A 17,213-nucleotide genomic window follows, 5' to 3' on the forward strand; every position below is an offset into this window, starting at 1 on the left:
AATTTGTATTTCTTGTGCTCCAAACTTTCTATAAACTTGGGAAACACTCCAAGTCACTTGGGGAACACGTAATAGACTTGATTTCTCATCTATAAATAATCCCCTAAGGCTAAGGATTAAATACACCAAGAAAATACAGCAATCAAACTTTCTTGCTCTCAAATCTCCCAATTCTCTCAAAGCTCTCTTGTGCAATCAATTTCTAAATTTCACTACTGATATTTTGCTGATTTAAAGGACACGGTTCTTGTGTTCTTAACTGAGTTTTACAACTAAGAAAGAACCCCGGTACTATCTTCTTGAGCTTCATCTTTCCATAGTGATATTTACTTTGAAGTATATTAGTGATTTTAAATTGTACTAATCAACTCTATTGTGAGAGTGTATTTGGACACCATATTATTTCTTGTTTCTTGTAGTTCTTTGAAGATTTTAGGTTGTTGGATTGTTGGACCAAGCATGGGGTATCGCTTGCAGAGGTGTTGCTCTAGCATATTGAAAGAGTGACTAAGTGTGGGGTATTGCTTATAACGGTTTGCTTCACTCGGAAATGTAGTGGAATCCTTAGGTGGTATTGGCGTAAGGCGAGGACATAACTTGGGGATAAGCCGAATCTCGTAAAAATCTCGGTGTCGTTCTCTACCCTTTCTCTTCACTTTTCAGCATATATAAATTGTGTGGTGTATGCAAAGTGCACATTGCTGAAAGTTGAAAACTGAGATTAAAGAAGACTCTCAATATAAGAAAGTACGTTTTTATTAAACTTTTGCGGAAACCCAAAAGGAAGTTTGTTGTTTAATCGTTTACGGAAATCTTAATTAAGAGAGTGCAAACAAATTTCATTCAATACATGATTTACATATATTCACAGGGCTACAAGCAAATACCTTGAGCAGAAAATTGCTAAAGTGATGCAGATTATATTTTGTTTGGGTATTTTGTTGATTGATTACTTCAGTTTTTGGTTTGTTGTTGGATTGCTTAAGTTTTGTTTACTTGTGTAGTAATTGGTTTGTGAATTGATTTAAAAAGCTTTACTATGTTTTTGATAAATTAACAAAAGGTTAAAATTTTCATAAAAAGAACTAAAATTTTAATAACCCAATTCGCCCCTCCTCTTGGGCTAACTTCTTCACTTTCATTTACTATAGTCCCAAAATATGAATAACCATAGTGGAAAGCCTATGTCCAAATTTGGATTCGAAAAAGTCCAAATTCGAATACCTTTTGATTCGACCGGGATCCAAGTCAAATGACCCAAAGACCCATGACCCAGGTCAACTTTGACCTAGATCTGTTGACCCATTGACCCAAATCCAATGATCTTAGAACCTAAGAACCCATGTTAAATCATATTGGGTTCAACCCAATAGACCAAACCCTAATTGCATTTAGACCAACCCCATTTAAACTTTAAACCAAATCCCACCTAATTACCTTGACCCAAATCAACCTATCAACCTGATTGTTAAAATCAAGCCTAATTAAATCCAATTCGATTCAAAGCCCAATTTGGCTTAGCCCTATCCTAAGCCTAACCTGCCAATTTACTTAACCAAAGGCCCAATCTAGCCCAAATCAAATGTAGCCCAATCATATCAGCCTGATCCCAAATAGCCTTAAACTGTGTTTGGTTCCCGAGAAAATTTGTGACGAAAAATTCAAAGAAAATTCAAAGAATCAAAGATAAAAATTGGAATAAAAATCAAAATAATAAGAAAAACTCACCTGTGGGTTTCATATCCATACTTAAAGAAATTGTCTCTACCTTTTCCTTCACTCCAATTTGCAAAAATAAAAAATAAAAAACAAGATAAGAAATTGAAAAGAAAAAAGAGTAAAATCGAAGAAAGGGAGAGAGGTTAGAAAATGAAAAAAAAAAAAAAAATAACAAGAGAGAGATGCATAGAAGAGAGAGAGAGGGGGGTTAGAGAACATTCAGGAGAAGAAGAGAAAAAGAAAAGAAGAGAGGAAAAAAAAAAAGAAATAAAAAGGAAAGAAAAAAATATTTTTTACTATTTTAATTTTTTTCCAAAAATAATAATATATAATTAGTGGGACACGTGCCACAATATGGATTCTGACATGTGGCGCAACGAAGACCATATGTTTGGGGAGTGATATGATGCGATCTTGACTGTGCAATGTGTGTTTTTTCCAAACGGTCGGATTGTTTCCACTTCAACAATCTGTGACATGCTCTTAGAACCCATAGCATTCTGTCACATGGCAAGTGATGTCATGCTAACATCACCTTGCTACGATAAATTTTTTAAAAAATAAAATAAAAAACATAAAATATAATATATTGGTGCCACATGTCGCCACCGTCAGCTGAGCTATGGTAGCCCTCTTCCCCAACCTGATCATTCCGGTTGACCCGAATCAACCTAAGTTGACTCGTTGACTTGATTTAGATTGGTGGGATTGGTTTGCCTCATCCTGAACGGCTAGTTTGTTCTTTTATTTAAAAATTGATTTTTAATTGATTTATTTTAATTTTTAAAAGTTGGGAAAATAGTGAAAAATTAGAAAAAAAAAATCAGGAAAAACATAAACATTTAAAAAATAATTAAGAATGATTTGAGTTATTTTGACTCCTACAATAAAAAATAAAAAATAAAAAGGAAAAAAATAATATGGAGAAAAAGTATTTAAAAATCCCAAAGAATTGCATAAATATGTTGGACAATTTTTAGAAAATTATTTAAAATTTTTTGAAAATCTGAAAATGTTTTAAAGATTTTTTTAGCTCAAATTTGATAATTTTATTAAATTATTTTATATATATATATATATATATATATATATATTCTATTTTGGTGTGTGTTTGTCCCAATAATTAAATAAAGGGTAAAGAGGTATTTCAGACATCCTATATATTAGTTCTTGGGTGGGGGGGGGGGGGGGTAAGATTTCCTCTTTTGGAGATCTTATTAGACATTCCTAAAATATACCTTATTATTATTATTATTATTATTATTATTAAAATTTTAAATATTTTTATTTATTTATTAAGGAGTTAATTAAAGATCATCATATTCAGTTTAAGGATACTTTATAGTTAATTAAATATCATTCGTAAAATGGGTGTGTAATATCATTCGTAAAACGAATGTGTAAGGGGTACTAGTACCTTCTCCTTACATAACTGAACTCTTTATCCCAACTCTAATAAATGTAGACTGAGACAACTAGTTCCTTGTCTTGGATTAGTCTAAAAACTAATCAATGAGTAGTAATTAGGTAAACAAAACATTCCTTAGGTAAATAACAGGTTAGTGGTGACTCCATCGAACCTTTATTATTATTTCTCCTTAGCATTCCTCCTTTTCATGACGTTGCAACAATGCCTATTGTATGGGTATGTTTCGGTTCAACTCGAACTCTAAAACCCTTAAAAAATATGCTATTATTAGAACATCACTTTTCAAGTCCATAACAAATATAATAATAAAATGTTAATGAGTATCAAATTTCTCAAAACTTTGAAAAATGTTACAAGCCAAACACCACCTAATTTAACTTACAAGTGGATAATTACAATATTTAATATCACATTTTCACCACCACAAAAATTTTAAGAGGTTAAAAAAGTTCCAAACATCCTCTTCAAAGTTCAATCTTCAAGTCACTAGAGACATGTGAGTGTAAGGACAATTTCAATGGCTATATTTACATCCTACACTCAAATTGTTTTTATATTGTGATTGTCTGCACCCTTTCCACATCTCATTCACACAATTAATATTGTTGAAATGTCATTTTCTTCTGTCGATATAAAATTGGACTTTTAGATTTGAACATTTTTTAATTAAAAAAAATTGTTGCAAACCATATCTCTTTACATTAGGTTTTGAAACTTGAGTTGACCAGCAGGAAACACTCCATTTTACGCTGTATAGAATTTGGCAAATCTTTTTGAGAATTGTCACAATTTTTAACTGAGTATTGAACCAAGTAAAAATATTAAAAATAGTATTTCCTTAATTCATGGAGCATGTTTTTAAATTACCTATAAGACCCTTCACTTAAAATTTATTTGATTTGATTAATCATACACTAATAAGTATTTTCCATCAATTTCATTATAAATAATTTTGGATCAATCGGAATAGTTAGATCACTTAGATATTTAGGTTACATTTAGTTTGCGAGACCTTTAAGGTATTGCTATCAAACTTGACTCGATCAAGTTAGTTGGATCATAAATCTCATGATTCGAACCAGAAGTCAGGATAGATATTTTTTCAAATAAAAGATGTTAGAGAACTAGATTGACCTAATCGAATAGAGACAAATTTGAGCGACTTTGGTTAAACTTGGGTACATGGTAAAGAGAAGCCATGATGTTTTCTTCTCAGTTCATGGTGGCAAAGGGTCTAGTATTAATTATCTCTGTGCAATAAACTTATTACAAAGACACAAAGGTGATGATTCTAAGGAAGCACCAACCGGGACTATCAAGCATACCAAATTTCTAAGAATAGTAGTAATTTTACGAGCGATATTAAGTATTTTCAAAAATGAATGTGTTTTGTCTTTTGAATTATGGTTATTGATTTTGTAATTTTTGAAGTGTCGATACACAAGAGGTGAGGACAACCATCTACCCCCTAACAAAGGAAGGATCTAAAATCAAAATTAAAAAGCTTTGATTGAATTAAGATGCTACTTAATATCTTACCAATAGATAATATTTGCAGGAATTAGATATCATACCAAACATAAGTGATTTAACTTAATGGGAAATTAATTAAAATTTAACTTATATTCCTATTATTAATAAGTGCAAATAAAAAAATTTAAAGAAAAATTGTAAATTTTATATATTTCATAATGAAAATCAATTGCATAATATTAAAACAAATTCAATGATTAAGGAGAAAGCAATAGAAAGAGTATATACAAATCATGAGAATGTATATTTTACTTATTCTATCATTGAGAGGTAAAGGATTGAATATTTTTTTAAAATAAAGTTTAATTTTAATGTGGCGGTTTCCCCTATTTCGCAACTAGTTGCGCTACAAAATTTATTGCCTTAGCTAACTGTCCATCCTATTCAAGTGTGATTTTTATGTTTATATATGTTCATGCCTAAGGGCGTATCACTTAAAGTAGATTCTTCTTTTTGATAAATTAACCAAACTCCTTCCAAAATTGTACAAGCTTCTTCTAAAACAAAAGGCTATATATTGATATGCCCCAAATATATCATCTACCCTAAAGAGAAGGCATGTGTCCAGCATTAATGGGGGAAATCACCTACAAAGTCAATCGTTTGACCAGAGCCATTGACATCGGTTATATATTGACTGGAGTGATCCACGCTTGCACTATAATGATCAGAGTGATCCACACTAAGTGTCATAAATGACAGATCTACCATGGTCAAACCTGACCAGTATAAAGGGGTACTACGGAGAGGTTAAGGTATCTCATTATAACCCAATTTCACTATTGCTTACAACCTCTCTTAAAGCATTCCCTTACTTAGGCATCGAAGAGATCCCCCAGAGTACACATCAGGTCCTCCAAGCTGCTTTTGTTTTCATCCTTTTCAAGTGATCGGAATCAGATAGCTTGACGGAGGTCAGATCGACTTTTTTGGCAACAACAGTTGGCGCCATCTGTGGGAACACTTCTGAGAGGTTTTAAATTTTTGATCCTCGATCCCTGCATCATGACAACAACCACCAATTTCAGGTCTGACCCTGCTACGGGTGATCAATCACCCAATCCGTTCATTTTGCACCTAGAGACCATTCGTAAATGACAAGGGAGGAATTCCTTATCTTCCAAAGGAGAATGGAAGCCTCCCAGAAGAAGATGGAAGACATGTTCAACATGATATTATAGCAAATGAGTCATGGAGAACTTGCTCCCTACCAGCAGCTGGTTGATCCTGACTCTCAGGAGAAAGCAGAAGACCCAAAGGAGAGTAATGGAAAAACAAACCCCACAAAGAAGGTGGAGGACGGGAACAGCGTGAGATTCAATGAACAACGATTGAACGAACTGAAGGAGAAGATCAAGAAGATTGACCAAATAGAAAAGATGATGAATGAGGCTCATTCCAGCTCGTCTTGTGGGGAGACCTCATTGAAGTCTTCAATCCACCCTTCATCAAAGAAGTGATGGAGGTTTCGTTTCCAAGTAAGTTCAAAATGCCTACCTTAGAAAGGTATGAAGGCTTGGCCGGCCCAGTTGATCACCTAGATACTTTTAAGGTTTTAATGCAACTGTAAGGCATACCAGATGTTATCATGTGTCATGCATTTGCCGCCACCCTTAAAGGGAATTCCAGGGCATGGTACCGAACCCTAAAACCTAGATCCATCAAATCCTTCTCTAAGATGGAACAACAATTTTTCGCACACTTCATCAGCCGCCGCAGGATGGCAAAGACCCCAGCCCATATGTTGAACCTGGTCCAAGGAGAAAGGGAAACGTTGAAAAAATTCATACATCACTTTGTCGATGCCTCCTTAGAGATTCACAACTTGGATCATGTGGTAGTATTGGCAGCCCTAACCATGGCCCTCCAACCTAGGGACTTCTTGTACTCCCTAGGGAAAAGGCCTCCAGCCGACATGGGGGAACTAATGGCACGAGCACAAAAGTATATCAATCTGGAAGAAGTAATGGAAACAAGGAGAGACCGAGTTGATTTAAAAAGAAAGAGCTTGAGGGATACGGGGGAGGCCTCCAAAGTAGGGAAAAAACAAGAGAGTAGCAAGCGGTAGAACAGCTTTAGGGGGTTAGGACAAACAAGTAAGTTCTAGTCTTAAACTTCCCTGAACGTCTCGCGAACTAATGCCCTAGGGAGCTCTGACCTAATTTAGCATGCCTAGAAAGGAGATTGTTTCATAAATATGCACCTCTGTCAGTCTTTTTTTTCGAACATTTTGTGTGCCTCAAACTTTGCATACATATTTATAAGTGCATTCTCTGTCACGCTACTTGATTTCAATACAAAAGATGAGCACAACTCATTAGGTAAAAGAAAATCAGCCCAATTGACAAGCAACGTTCGTGAGGTCAAAAGATTGCCCAACAAATGATAACAGCTCATTAGGCAAAATTAGCCCTACTGACGAGCAACACTCGTGAGGCTAGAAGACTACCCCACAAATAAGCACAGCTCATTAGGAAAAATCAACCCAACTAACGAGCAATGCTCGTGAGGCCAATAGACTGCGCAACAAATAAGCACAGCTCATTAGGCAAAATCGGCCCAACTAACGAGCAACGATCGTGAGACTAGAAGACTGCCCAACAAATGAGCATTGCTCATCAGGAAAAATCAGCCCAATTGACGAGTAACACTCATGAGGCTGAAAGAGCTATTCAGTAAGAATTCCCCACGAACAACAATTCGACAAGAATGCCCCATTAGGGGCAGTTTAGTAAAAATGCCACTAGAAGAACAGCTCGGCAAGAATACCCATATAAAGCTACTCGACAAGAATGCCCATAAAGAGCAGCTTAGAAAGAATACGCATGAAAAGAGTCTTGGCAAGAAAGCCCATGTAGAGCAGCTCGACAAGAATGCCCATGTAGAGCAGTTCGGCAAGAATGCCAATGTAGAGCAGCTTAGCAAGAATGTCCATGAAGAGCAGCTTGGCAAGAATGCCCATGTAAAGCAGCTTAGCAAAAATGTCCATGAAGAGTGGCTCAGAAAGAATGAGCATGAAGAGTGGCTCATCAAGAATGCCCATGTAGAGTAGCTCTGCAAGAATGTCAATGTAGAGCAGCTCGGCAAGAATGCCTATGGCGAGCTGCTCGGCAAGAATGCCCACGAAGAGTAGCTCAGCAAGAATTCTAAATGAAAAGCAGCTCGGCAACTCTATAAGAATGCACATGAAGAGTAGCTTGGCAGCTCATTAAAAATGCCCATGAGGAGCAGCTCGGAAGCTTAGGAAGAATGCCCATAAAGAGTGGCTCGACAAGAATGCGCATGAAGAACAGCTCGGCAAGAATGCCCATCTAGAGCAGCTCTACAAGAATGCCCATGTAGAGCAGCTTGACAAGAATGCCAATGTAGAGCAACATGACAAGAATGCCCATGTAGAGCAGCTCGACAAGAATGCCCACAGAGAATAACTCGACAAGAATGCCTGCGAAGAGCAGATCGGCAAGAATTCCAAATGAAGAGTAGCTTGACAAGAATCACCATGAAGAGCAACTCAGCGGCTCGGTAAGAATGCCCACGAAAAGCAGCTTAGCAAGAATTCTAAATGAAGAGTAGCTCGATAGCTTGGTAAGAATCACCATCAAGAGCAACTCGGCAGCTCGGTAAGAATGCACATAAAGAGCAGCTCGGCAGCTCGGCAAGAATGTCCCATGAAGAGCAACTTGGTGGCTCGACACAAATGCCCCACAATGAGCTGCTCGACACAAATGCCTTATGGAGACTTGCTTGGCACAAAATGCTCGACGAAGACCTGCTCGACATCATCAGCTCGGGTGAGCTAAAAAATTCGGCTCAGCACAACTCACACATAGAAGCACCAGCTCGGATGAGCTCGCATATTAATACATTTAGCTCGGCAAGCCACACCCAAATCTAGCTAGGCAAATTGGGTCGACAAAGCTGTGTATGCCTCCACCTTGACTCAGACTAGCCGACTCCTCCTTGAGTTCAGCTTGGCAAAGCCAAGAGCACCACAAGATCGGTTCGGGTAAGTCGAGCACGCCCCAAATATGGCTCGACAAACACAACTAGGTTCCATAAAGGCCCAACAGGAACAACTTTCAAACTTTGGGAATATGGTTCAAAACTTCGAAACTAAGGGGGGCAACTGATATACCCCAAATATATCACCTACCCTAAAGAGAAGGCATGTGCCTCACATTAATGGGTGAAATCACCTACAAAGTCAATCGCTCGATCAGAGCTATTGAAGTCGGCCATATATTGACCAGAGTGATTCACGCTCGCACTATAATGAATAGAGTGGTCCACGCCAAGCGCCATAAATGACAGATCTACTAGGGTCAAACCTGGCCAGTATAAAATGGGTATTGCGGAGAGGTAAAGGTATCTAATTCTAATCTAATTTCATTGTTACTTACAACCTCTCTTAAAACACTCCCTTACTTAGGCATCGAAGAGATCCCCCGAAGTACACCACGGGTCCTCCAAGCGGCATTTGTTTTTTTCCTTTTCAGGTGATCGGGATCAAAAAGCTCGCCAAAGGTCAAATCGACATTTTTGGCAGCAACATATATATATATATATATATATATATATATATATTTATAAACCCTTATCTAGAAATTTGAAATTCAATCTTAAATTTGAATTTGTGTGAGTGTAGGTAAAATGCAGTAAAAAAAAATCATAAGTTTAAATTCAAATGATGTTGAATTTTTGGTCAGATTCTTGTTTTAATTATGACAACCCATAGTATCTCATATGTGTGCTAAGTGTATGAATAGGTTTGCTTTTCTAAGCACAGATGACAGATGAGAAATGGAAGCCGCGAAGCACTTAAATGAGCACACCATTCGGTACAATCCATACGATTGCAAAGGAGTAGAGCATGAAGTTTCTTGTTTGTTTCAAGTTGTATTGCATTTCATTCTATTTTTCTTTGGGTTTGTAATAATCCTTGGTCTGTAATAATTAATGCATGATATGCATGATAGGACTATAAGCTTAAATGACCATAGGAAAATCAATAACCATAGAAAAGATTTCAGTCGACCGATGCCAAGTTTTTAGGCTAAATTAAAAAGTCTAGGCCATAGATTGACCCTAGGTCCCTACACGTCACTTGGAAAAATCCCCTCAACTTTATAAGTCACATCTATGTTAACAGAGGTAAACTTTAAACTCAAAATCAGGACCTTATATGAACATTGACAGGGTCTCGGTCGATCGAACCTTTGCGGTGTAATTAATTCGGTCGACCGAACCATATGGAAGTCAACAGTTTGACTCTACACAGTCGACCGAACAATTTTTTAACAAGCCATCAACAATCAAACGAAATGACATGTGCTTGACACCCTGTACAATTTGGTCGACCGAATTTTTAATGCCACAGTCAACCAAGCTTAATTAGGAGTCGACCGTTTCCTCTTTCGATTGACCAAACCTTGAAATTCTCAAAATCGCCCGCACTACGGTCAACCATACCGATGCTCTTAAAGTGGTCAACCAAACCCTTATTACAGCCGACTGAAACTCTCAAGTTGCTTAATTTTTACCGAGGATACTTAAACTTTTCCAAAAATACTAAATGAGTCCCGAACGGTTATATTTTTAGGAGTGTCCATATATACTCCTTCATTTGGCTTAATTAGCATAAAATTAGAAAACATCGTTAGCAAAAATCCTCTAAATTTTTGAATACCTATTTTTCCTATACAAGCTTAAAAATCCCTCTTTTACATATTCATATTGAAATATCCCTTTGGTAAGAGTGATTTAAAGATCATCCATATAAGCACGTTGAATCCAAAGTCCGGGTATTGGCTAAGTAACTAGAACCTATGGTAACAGACAAAAGATCTCCATCAAAAACTGATGAACTGCTCTCCACTACGGTAGCCTGCTTTGTCTTCTTCCTGTTCTTTTCCTCTAAATCTCTTTTCCTCCTTAGACATTCCTTCTTTATACACCCTTATTTCCCACAATAAAAACAACCACTCCTCTAGTTCCCATTCTTACCCCTAGACTTGGATTTAGATTTCCCTTGATTCCAATTACCCTTGTTAGAACTCCTGCCCCGCTGTTGGCTAGACTCACCCTTAGCCACCAACCCTTCTCCATGTCCTGGATAATCTGGTTTGTGAAAATTCTCACTCTCTAGAATGGCAGTAGTCACCTCATCAATTGTAAGCGTCTCCTTACCTAGTAGCAGTGTAGTTTTCAAAGTATCAAGTGAACTAGGAAGCGAATACAATAGAATCAATGTTTTATCTTCCTCCTTAATTTTTACCTCAACACTCAGCAACTACGTGATTATTTTATTGAAATAATTGAGGTGGTCTCTGACTTCTGTGCCCTCAGTCATCCTCAACTGATACAACTATTTCTTCAAATACAGTCTATTAACTAAGGACTTGGACATATAAATATTCTCCATTTTTTTTCAAAGCTCAGCTGGTGATGTTTCATTCAACACACCGTATTTAATTTCTGGAACTAAACTTAAGCGAATGGTACTTACCGCTTTCATTTCCAGCTCCTTCCACTGATCATCTGACATGGTCTCTGATTTCTTGTCTTTCCCATACAGTGCCTTAATTAGTCCCTATTGGACCAACACATCATTTTATAGTGCTCTGCCACAAATTGAAATTATTTTTTCTATTAAAGGGCTCCACCTCGAACTTGGCTGTCAAAGTACTCGCCATTTATAAAAAAAAAATTTTCTTTCTCCCTTTTTTTTTTTTTTCTCTCCTCTAACGTTAGCACCTATCACGATGACGTCAGCGCTCCACGGGGAGGATCTGCGCCTCAACTTGACCTGTTCTGCTCAACCCGGATCCCTAATCCAATGCACGTGTGATCCGCACGTGTTCTAGCCAGCCCAGATGTTGACCCGCGTCTTGACCCGGTGGGTTCCGATTGGGTTCGACCCGCAACCCAGCCTCTTGACCCGTGTGTCAACCTGTTACATCCCGTACCCAACCCGATTCTGAATTCGGGTCTGTCACCCAATTCTGGCACTATTCATTATGTTCTTCATCCGCGAAAAAAAAAATTTGTCTTCTTCCGAATTTTTTTTTTTCATACCTTCAATTGAAAAAATGATCCTCCTTCAATTGAAAAAATTTCGGAATAATTTTTCGGCACCTGATCTGAATCCGCGTACCTCAATCCGATCTGAATGAACCGCTCTGATCTTGAGCACTCCCGCGAAAAAAATATAGATCCAAAAAATTTCTTTCTATTTGATCTGATCTATCAGATCTGCACCTAATCGAAACTGTGCTTTGATACCACTTATTGACGCACAACGATTTTAATCTTTCGATAAACAAAATAAATCGTACAAAGAATATTCACAGAAAAAAAAAAATGTAAACGAGAGATTTTACGTGGTTCGGTAAGATTGCCTACTTCCACGGAGCGTGTACCTGGAGAAAAATTTATTATGAAATGATGACAGTATAAGATTTGATTAGACTCTCCCGGATCCTAGATCCCCTGTACACCCCTTCACCTCAAACGAGCGAAAAAAATTTCTTCCTAGAGAGAAAGCCACCTCTAGCTCTCCTTACACAAAATGACAAGCAATTCACTCTTTTTCCCATGACTTATAAATATATATATAACACCACACAACCGTTAGATTTAGAGACAATCCAACGACTGCGATAAAAGTCATAATAAATAAATAAATAAATATATATTTTTTAATAAATCTTAACCGATGATGAAAAGAAATGTGAAATTAAAAGTGGAGCAATTTTATTTCTGTAGTTTAAATTTTTTAAGCTTTCCATAAATACTAGAAAATTTTAGAAATATCTCAAGTAGATTCTTTTTTTGATTTAGAAGTTTTACATTTTGTTTCATTTTGATTCTGCAGAGAGGGCTACGATAAAGATCGTAAGCTGAATCATTGAGCCAATCATGTACTACCACGTACGTACCTATTCTTTATAGTATATTCTATGAATCTTATCATACACAGCTATTCATTCCCCCAAACAATAAAAACTTAATAAATGCTAATTTGAATGAACTTCCTTCGAAAAGAAAAAAAAACCATATTTTAAAAAGTCTTCTACCTATTCCCCCATTTTCTCTCCCCTATAAGTCTATCTCGGAGATTGTTTTGCGCCATTATTTTCTAACGATTTCCCTCTCCCTCTCCCTCTCCCTCTCCCTCTCTTTCTGTTCAGTTCCGGAGGTAATCATGGCGAGCATGACCTGTTCCGCCGACCAACTCGCCCCTCTCTTCGGAGCAAACACCACCAACGCCACGGCCGCCGCCTCTTACATCTGCGACCAGTTCGCCGCCGTGTCCACCAACTTCACCAACACCGGCTACGCCGTCGACACCACCTACCTCCTCTTCTCCGCCTACCTCGTCTTCTCCATGCAACTCGGCTTCGCCATGCTCTGCGCCGGCTCCGTCCGAGCCAAGAACACCATGAACATCATGCTCACCAACGTACTCGACGCCGCCACCGGCGGCCTCTTCTACTACCTTTTTGGCTTCGCCTTCGCCTTCGGCACCCCCTCCAACGGCTTCATCGGCCGCCATAACTTCGCCCTCAAGTCCTTCCCCTCCTCCAACTTCGACTACAGCTACTTCCTCTACCAGTGGGCCTTCGCCATTGCCGCCGCCGGCATCACCAGCGGCTCTATCGCCGAGCGCACTCAGTTCGTCGCTTACCTCATCTACTCCTCCTTCCTCACCGGCTTCGTCTACCCCGTCGCCTCCCACTGGATCTGGTCCGTCGACGGCTGGGCCAGCGCCAGCAACTTGGGCAATCTGTTATTCGGGTCCGGAGTCATCGACTTTGCTGGGTCGGGCGTGGTTCACTTGGTCGGCGGCATCGCCGGCCTCTGGGGCGCTTTCATCGAAGGCCCCAGAATCGGCCGGTTCGATCACACCGGCCGGTCCGTTGCCCTCCGCGGCCACAGCGCCTCGCTGGTGGTCCTCGGCACCTTCATGCTCTGGTTCGGGTGGTACGGGTTCAACCCGGGTTCGTTTGTCAAGATCATGGTTCCGTACGACACCACGGGCGGGTATTACGGCCAGTGGAGCGCGATCGGCAGGACCGCCGTGACAACCACCCTCGCCGGCTGCACCGCGGCCCTGACCACGCTCTTCGGAAAACGGTTTCTCTCCGGCCACTGGAACGTCACCGACGTCTGCAACGGTTTGCTCGGCGGGTTCGCGGCGATCACAGCCGGGTGCTCGGTGGTGGAGCCGTGGGCGGCCATTATCTGCGGGTTTGTGGCCGCGGTGGTCCTCATCGCCTGCAACAAAATCGCGGAAAAAGTAAAATACGACGACCCATTGGAGGCTGCGCAACTCCACGGAGGGTGCGGCGCGTGGGGGATCATATTCACGGCGCTGTTCGCGAAGGAGGAGTTCGTGAACCAAGTGTACCCGGGAAAACCGGGTCGGCCATACGGGTTGTTCATGGGAGGCGGGGGAAGACTATTGGGTGCTCACATAATCCAGATCCTGGTGATAATCGGGTGGGTGAGCGCCACAATGGGTCCATTGTTCTTCGTACTCCACAAACTGAAGCTTCTGAGGATATCGCCGGAAGATGAAACGGCGGGTATGGACTTGACCCGGCACGGAGGATTCGCTTATGCTTATCAAGATGAAGACGTTGATGATCCGCAAAAGGGAATGAAGATGAGGAGGATAGAGCCCGCAGGTTCACTCTCAAGCTAAATTCCATTTAAAAAAAAAGTGATTTTGGGGTTTTAATTTTTAAGTAATTGTTATTATTATATTCTTGGGAGTGTCTGTAAGATAATTTTTGTCTTGAAGTGTTGGAGTGGTTGTTGATACTGATTGGACTTCTTTTAAAAAAAAAATAAAAAATTTCCTCGAGAGTTTGTGCGGTCAATTTTTTTTTTTTTTTAGATTACGTATCAAGTTTTCACGTATCCATTTTACGATCCACATAACTAATCTTACGACCCTTAAAGCTGACCCCACAACTCCAAAAGAAAATAAATTTTAAGAATCCAGAGACGAAAACGAATTCGGAAGTATTTAAACACTTGAACTTGTGAGAGGCACTCCCGCAGTTCGCACTATCACTTGAACCACACCTTGGGGTGTCGTTAAATTTTATTGATGATGGTGGTGGGGGACTTGGAAAAAGTGTTGCAATTTTGGTATGGAGATTTTGGTTATGGTCGGCTATGGATTTTAGTGGTTGGTCATGGAGGAAAGAGAAATTTTGAGTTAAAATAGGTTAGTTATTTGGAGAATTTTATGTGAGTATTTTAAGTAATTTTAAAATTCTATTATGTTTACTTGTACTTTATTTTTTAATAATTTAAATTTGAATAAAAAAATTTTAATCAAGCACTTGGTATTATTCAAACATAAACTAAATAAAAAATTTTATAATATAGTATGATAAAATTAGGTAGACCCCCCTAAATTTTGGTATGAAATTATTAACCATCCTTTTCATTTGAAAAGAACCCACTAAATTTTGGTATGATATTATTAACAATCCTTTTCATTTTCGTTGAAGTTTAGTAAATTATGATAATACCATTTCTATTAATGAACAATTAATGACACATATTTATTAAATCAAAATATTTCGCTTTTAACCTTTGTTGTGAAAAATTAAACATTATGTCAAATTATTAAATCAATATAGGAACTTGAAAAAATTAACTATTTTATCCTTATTTAATTTGTTTTTTAATGTATTGTCAACACCAGGTTTTGATGACTCATTTGAGTTATCAATATTTGGTTATTGTTTTGAAAACAAACAAGTATAGACTACCCAAATCATTGATTAATTCGACTTACCTATTTATTTTTGAAACTAGAGTCGTCAACTTTATTTTATTTTTTGAAAGAAAAAATAAAAGAAAGTCTTTTGAAGAGATTAGTTTTAAGAGTAGAATTGTGTATAAGGGAGGTAACATTTTAAATTTTTATTTTTTAAAAAAATAAAAAACTCAAAGAGTTAGCATCCCAAAACACTCGGTCCTTTGAATGGCTGACATACTTACCTTATGCGGGAGTCTACATTCCTTTTGAAAATGATTTACTTAAAATAAAAGAAACTCTTAAAAGACTTTCATATACAGGAAACAAAGAACACATACAATATACACAAGCAAATGCCAATGATGAAACAATACAAGGAGATTCGAATTTTTTGTTTGTTATGACTAAATCTACAATTAGAAAATCATTTCCAAAAACAATTTTGAATAAAAAACAATCATGCAAAACTATTACTGAAAAACACTTAAAATCCTCAATTAATCTTAAAACCTTCATTTAAAAAAAAAAAAAAATTATATTCTTGATTTAGAAATAAGTTTTTCAATGAATTCTCTAAAAAAATAGAGATTGAAAATAAGTTTACGCACTTTAAAAAATCACTGTCTACCCTCAAGTCGTTTCATAAATGATTGTCTTGAAATCATTTTTTTTTTTTTTCTAAAAACTTGTAAATGTTGTAGATTTTTGGCAAAAAACCACAAAATCTTATATGAAACTTGGCAAAAGACTTGGAAAAGACCCCAAAAGTTGCATCAAAGGGTGTGTGACTCTAAGGTTTTAAAAAAATATATATATATATTAAACCTTTGAATTGCTTTGGAAGAAGCATGGGTGGCCATGCTTCATCTCATGAAAAAACTTGTTTTTGTATGAAAATCTCAAAACCCGTTACAAAATCATCATTAGAAGTGTAATAAGTCAAATGGAGGAAAAATTTTAGAGAAAGATAGGAAAAAAGGTATCAATTTTGCATCTTTCGAGATTCGGTAGCCGATTGCCTTTCTAATATTTTAGTAGGTCGGTCGACAACATCTAGCCTTAACAACAACTTTTTCAAATTCGCTTAGGCCAATCGATCGCTTGTATGAGGTGGTCAACTACTTATACTAAAAATGCCCCATTTCGTGCTATTTTGAACATTTTCTTCATCCATACTTATGCACATTCTAAAGAGAAGAGAAAACACTAAAAACTATATTTAAAACACTACAAAAACATATGAGAAATGGAGAAGATCGCACGCACATTCCAGAACATGCTTCTAAGGATCTAAATATGACATGCATAGAAAACACAAACAATCTACATTATAAGAAAGGTGGAGACTATTCTCTAAATGCAATCCTCCTCTGTAGATGAACGAATGCCTCTTCTTGAAGAAACTTTTCCCAAATGTTCTTGAATGCCTTTGATAGGATATAGTCTCCCTCCTCCTTCTAATCAAAACTCTCTTTTACACTTTTTTTTTTTTCTCATAAAATGTCCTCTCCTTTACCTTCTCCTTTCCTTGTCCTAAAGTCTTCCCCAAGGGATTTTCTTATAGGCCTCTTGGAGTGGAAGGAAACTTTTTCAAATTTTGAATTTTAAAATTCAAATTCTAAAATTAACCTCAAAAAATTTCCAAGCAGCAACTACCTAGGTTGGCATTGACGCATGGCTTCAAAAGACACGTGATTGGCCAAGAATCTCTAGCGAATCATGTCAAGACAAGTTACAAAAATCAAATTGACA

The 17,213-nt window shown here is 37.7% G+C and overlaps 1 protein-coding gene across 1 annotated transcript; it reads left to right on the plus strand.

Annotated features, from left to right (window-relative positions):
* The first annotated feature begins 12,713 nt into the window (after window positions 1-12,713).
* Window positions 12,714-14,565, plus strand: LOC131151930 (ammonium transporter 1 member 1). The gene has a single exon (XM_058103433.1). The coding sequence runs from the start codon at window positions 12,885-12,887 to the stop codon at window positions 14,385-14,387; it is 1,503 nt and encodes a 500-aa protein (XP_057959416.1). The 5' UTR covers window positions 12,714-12,884; the 3' UTR covers window positions 14,388-14,565.
* The last annotated feature ends 2,648 nt before the right edge of the window (window positions 14,566-17,213 follow it).

The sequence above is a fragment of the Malania oleifera genome, chromosome 3 (genome assembly GCF_029873635.1).
Source record: "Malania oleifera isolate guangnan ecotype guangnan chromosome 3, ASM2987363v1, whole genome shotgun sequence".
In the NCBI taxonomy this organism is placed as follows: Eukaryota; Viridiplantae; Streptophyta; class Magnoliopsida; order Santalales; family Ximeniaceae; genus Malania; species Malania oleifera.

What these genes read in the sequence shown, in the direction of transcription:
- LOC131151930 (XM_058103433.1), top strand. Translation starts at nt 12,885, where the DNA reads ATGGCGAGCATGACCTGTTCCGCCGACCAACTCGCCCCTCTCTTCGGA.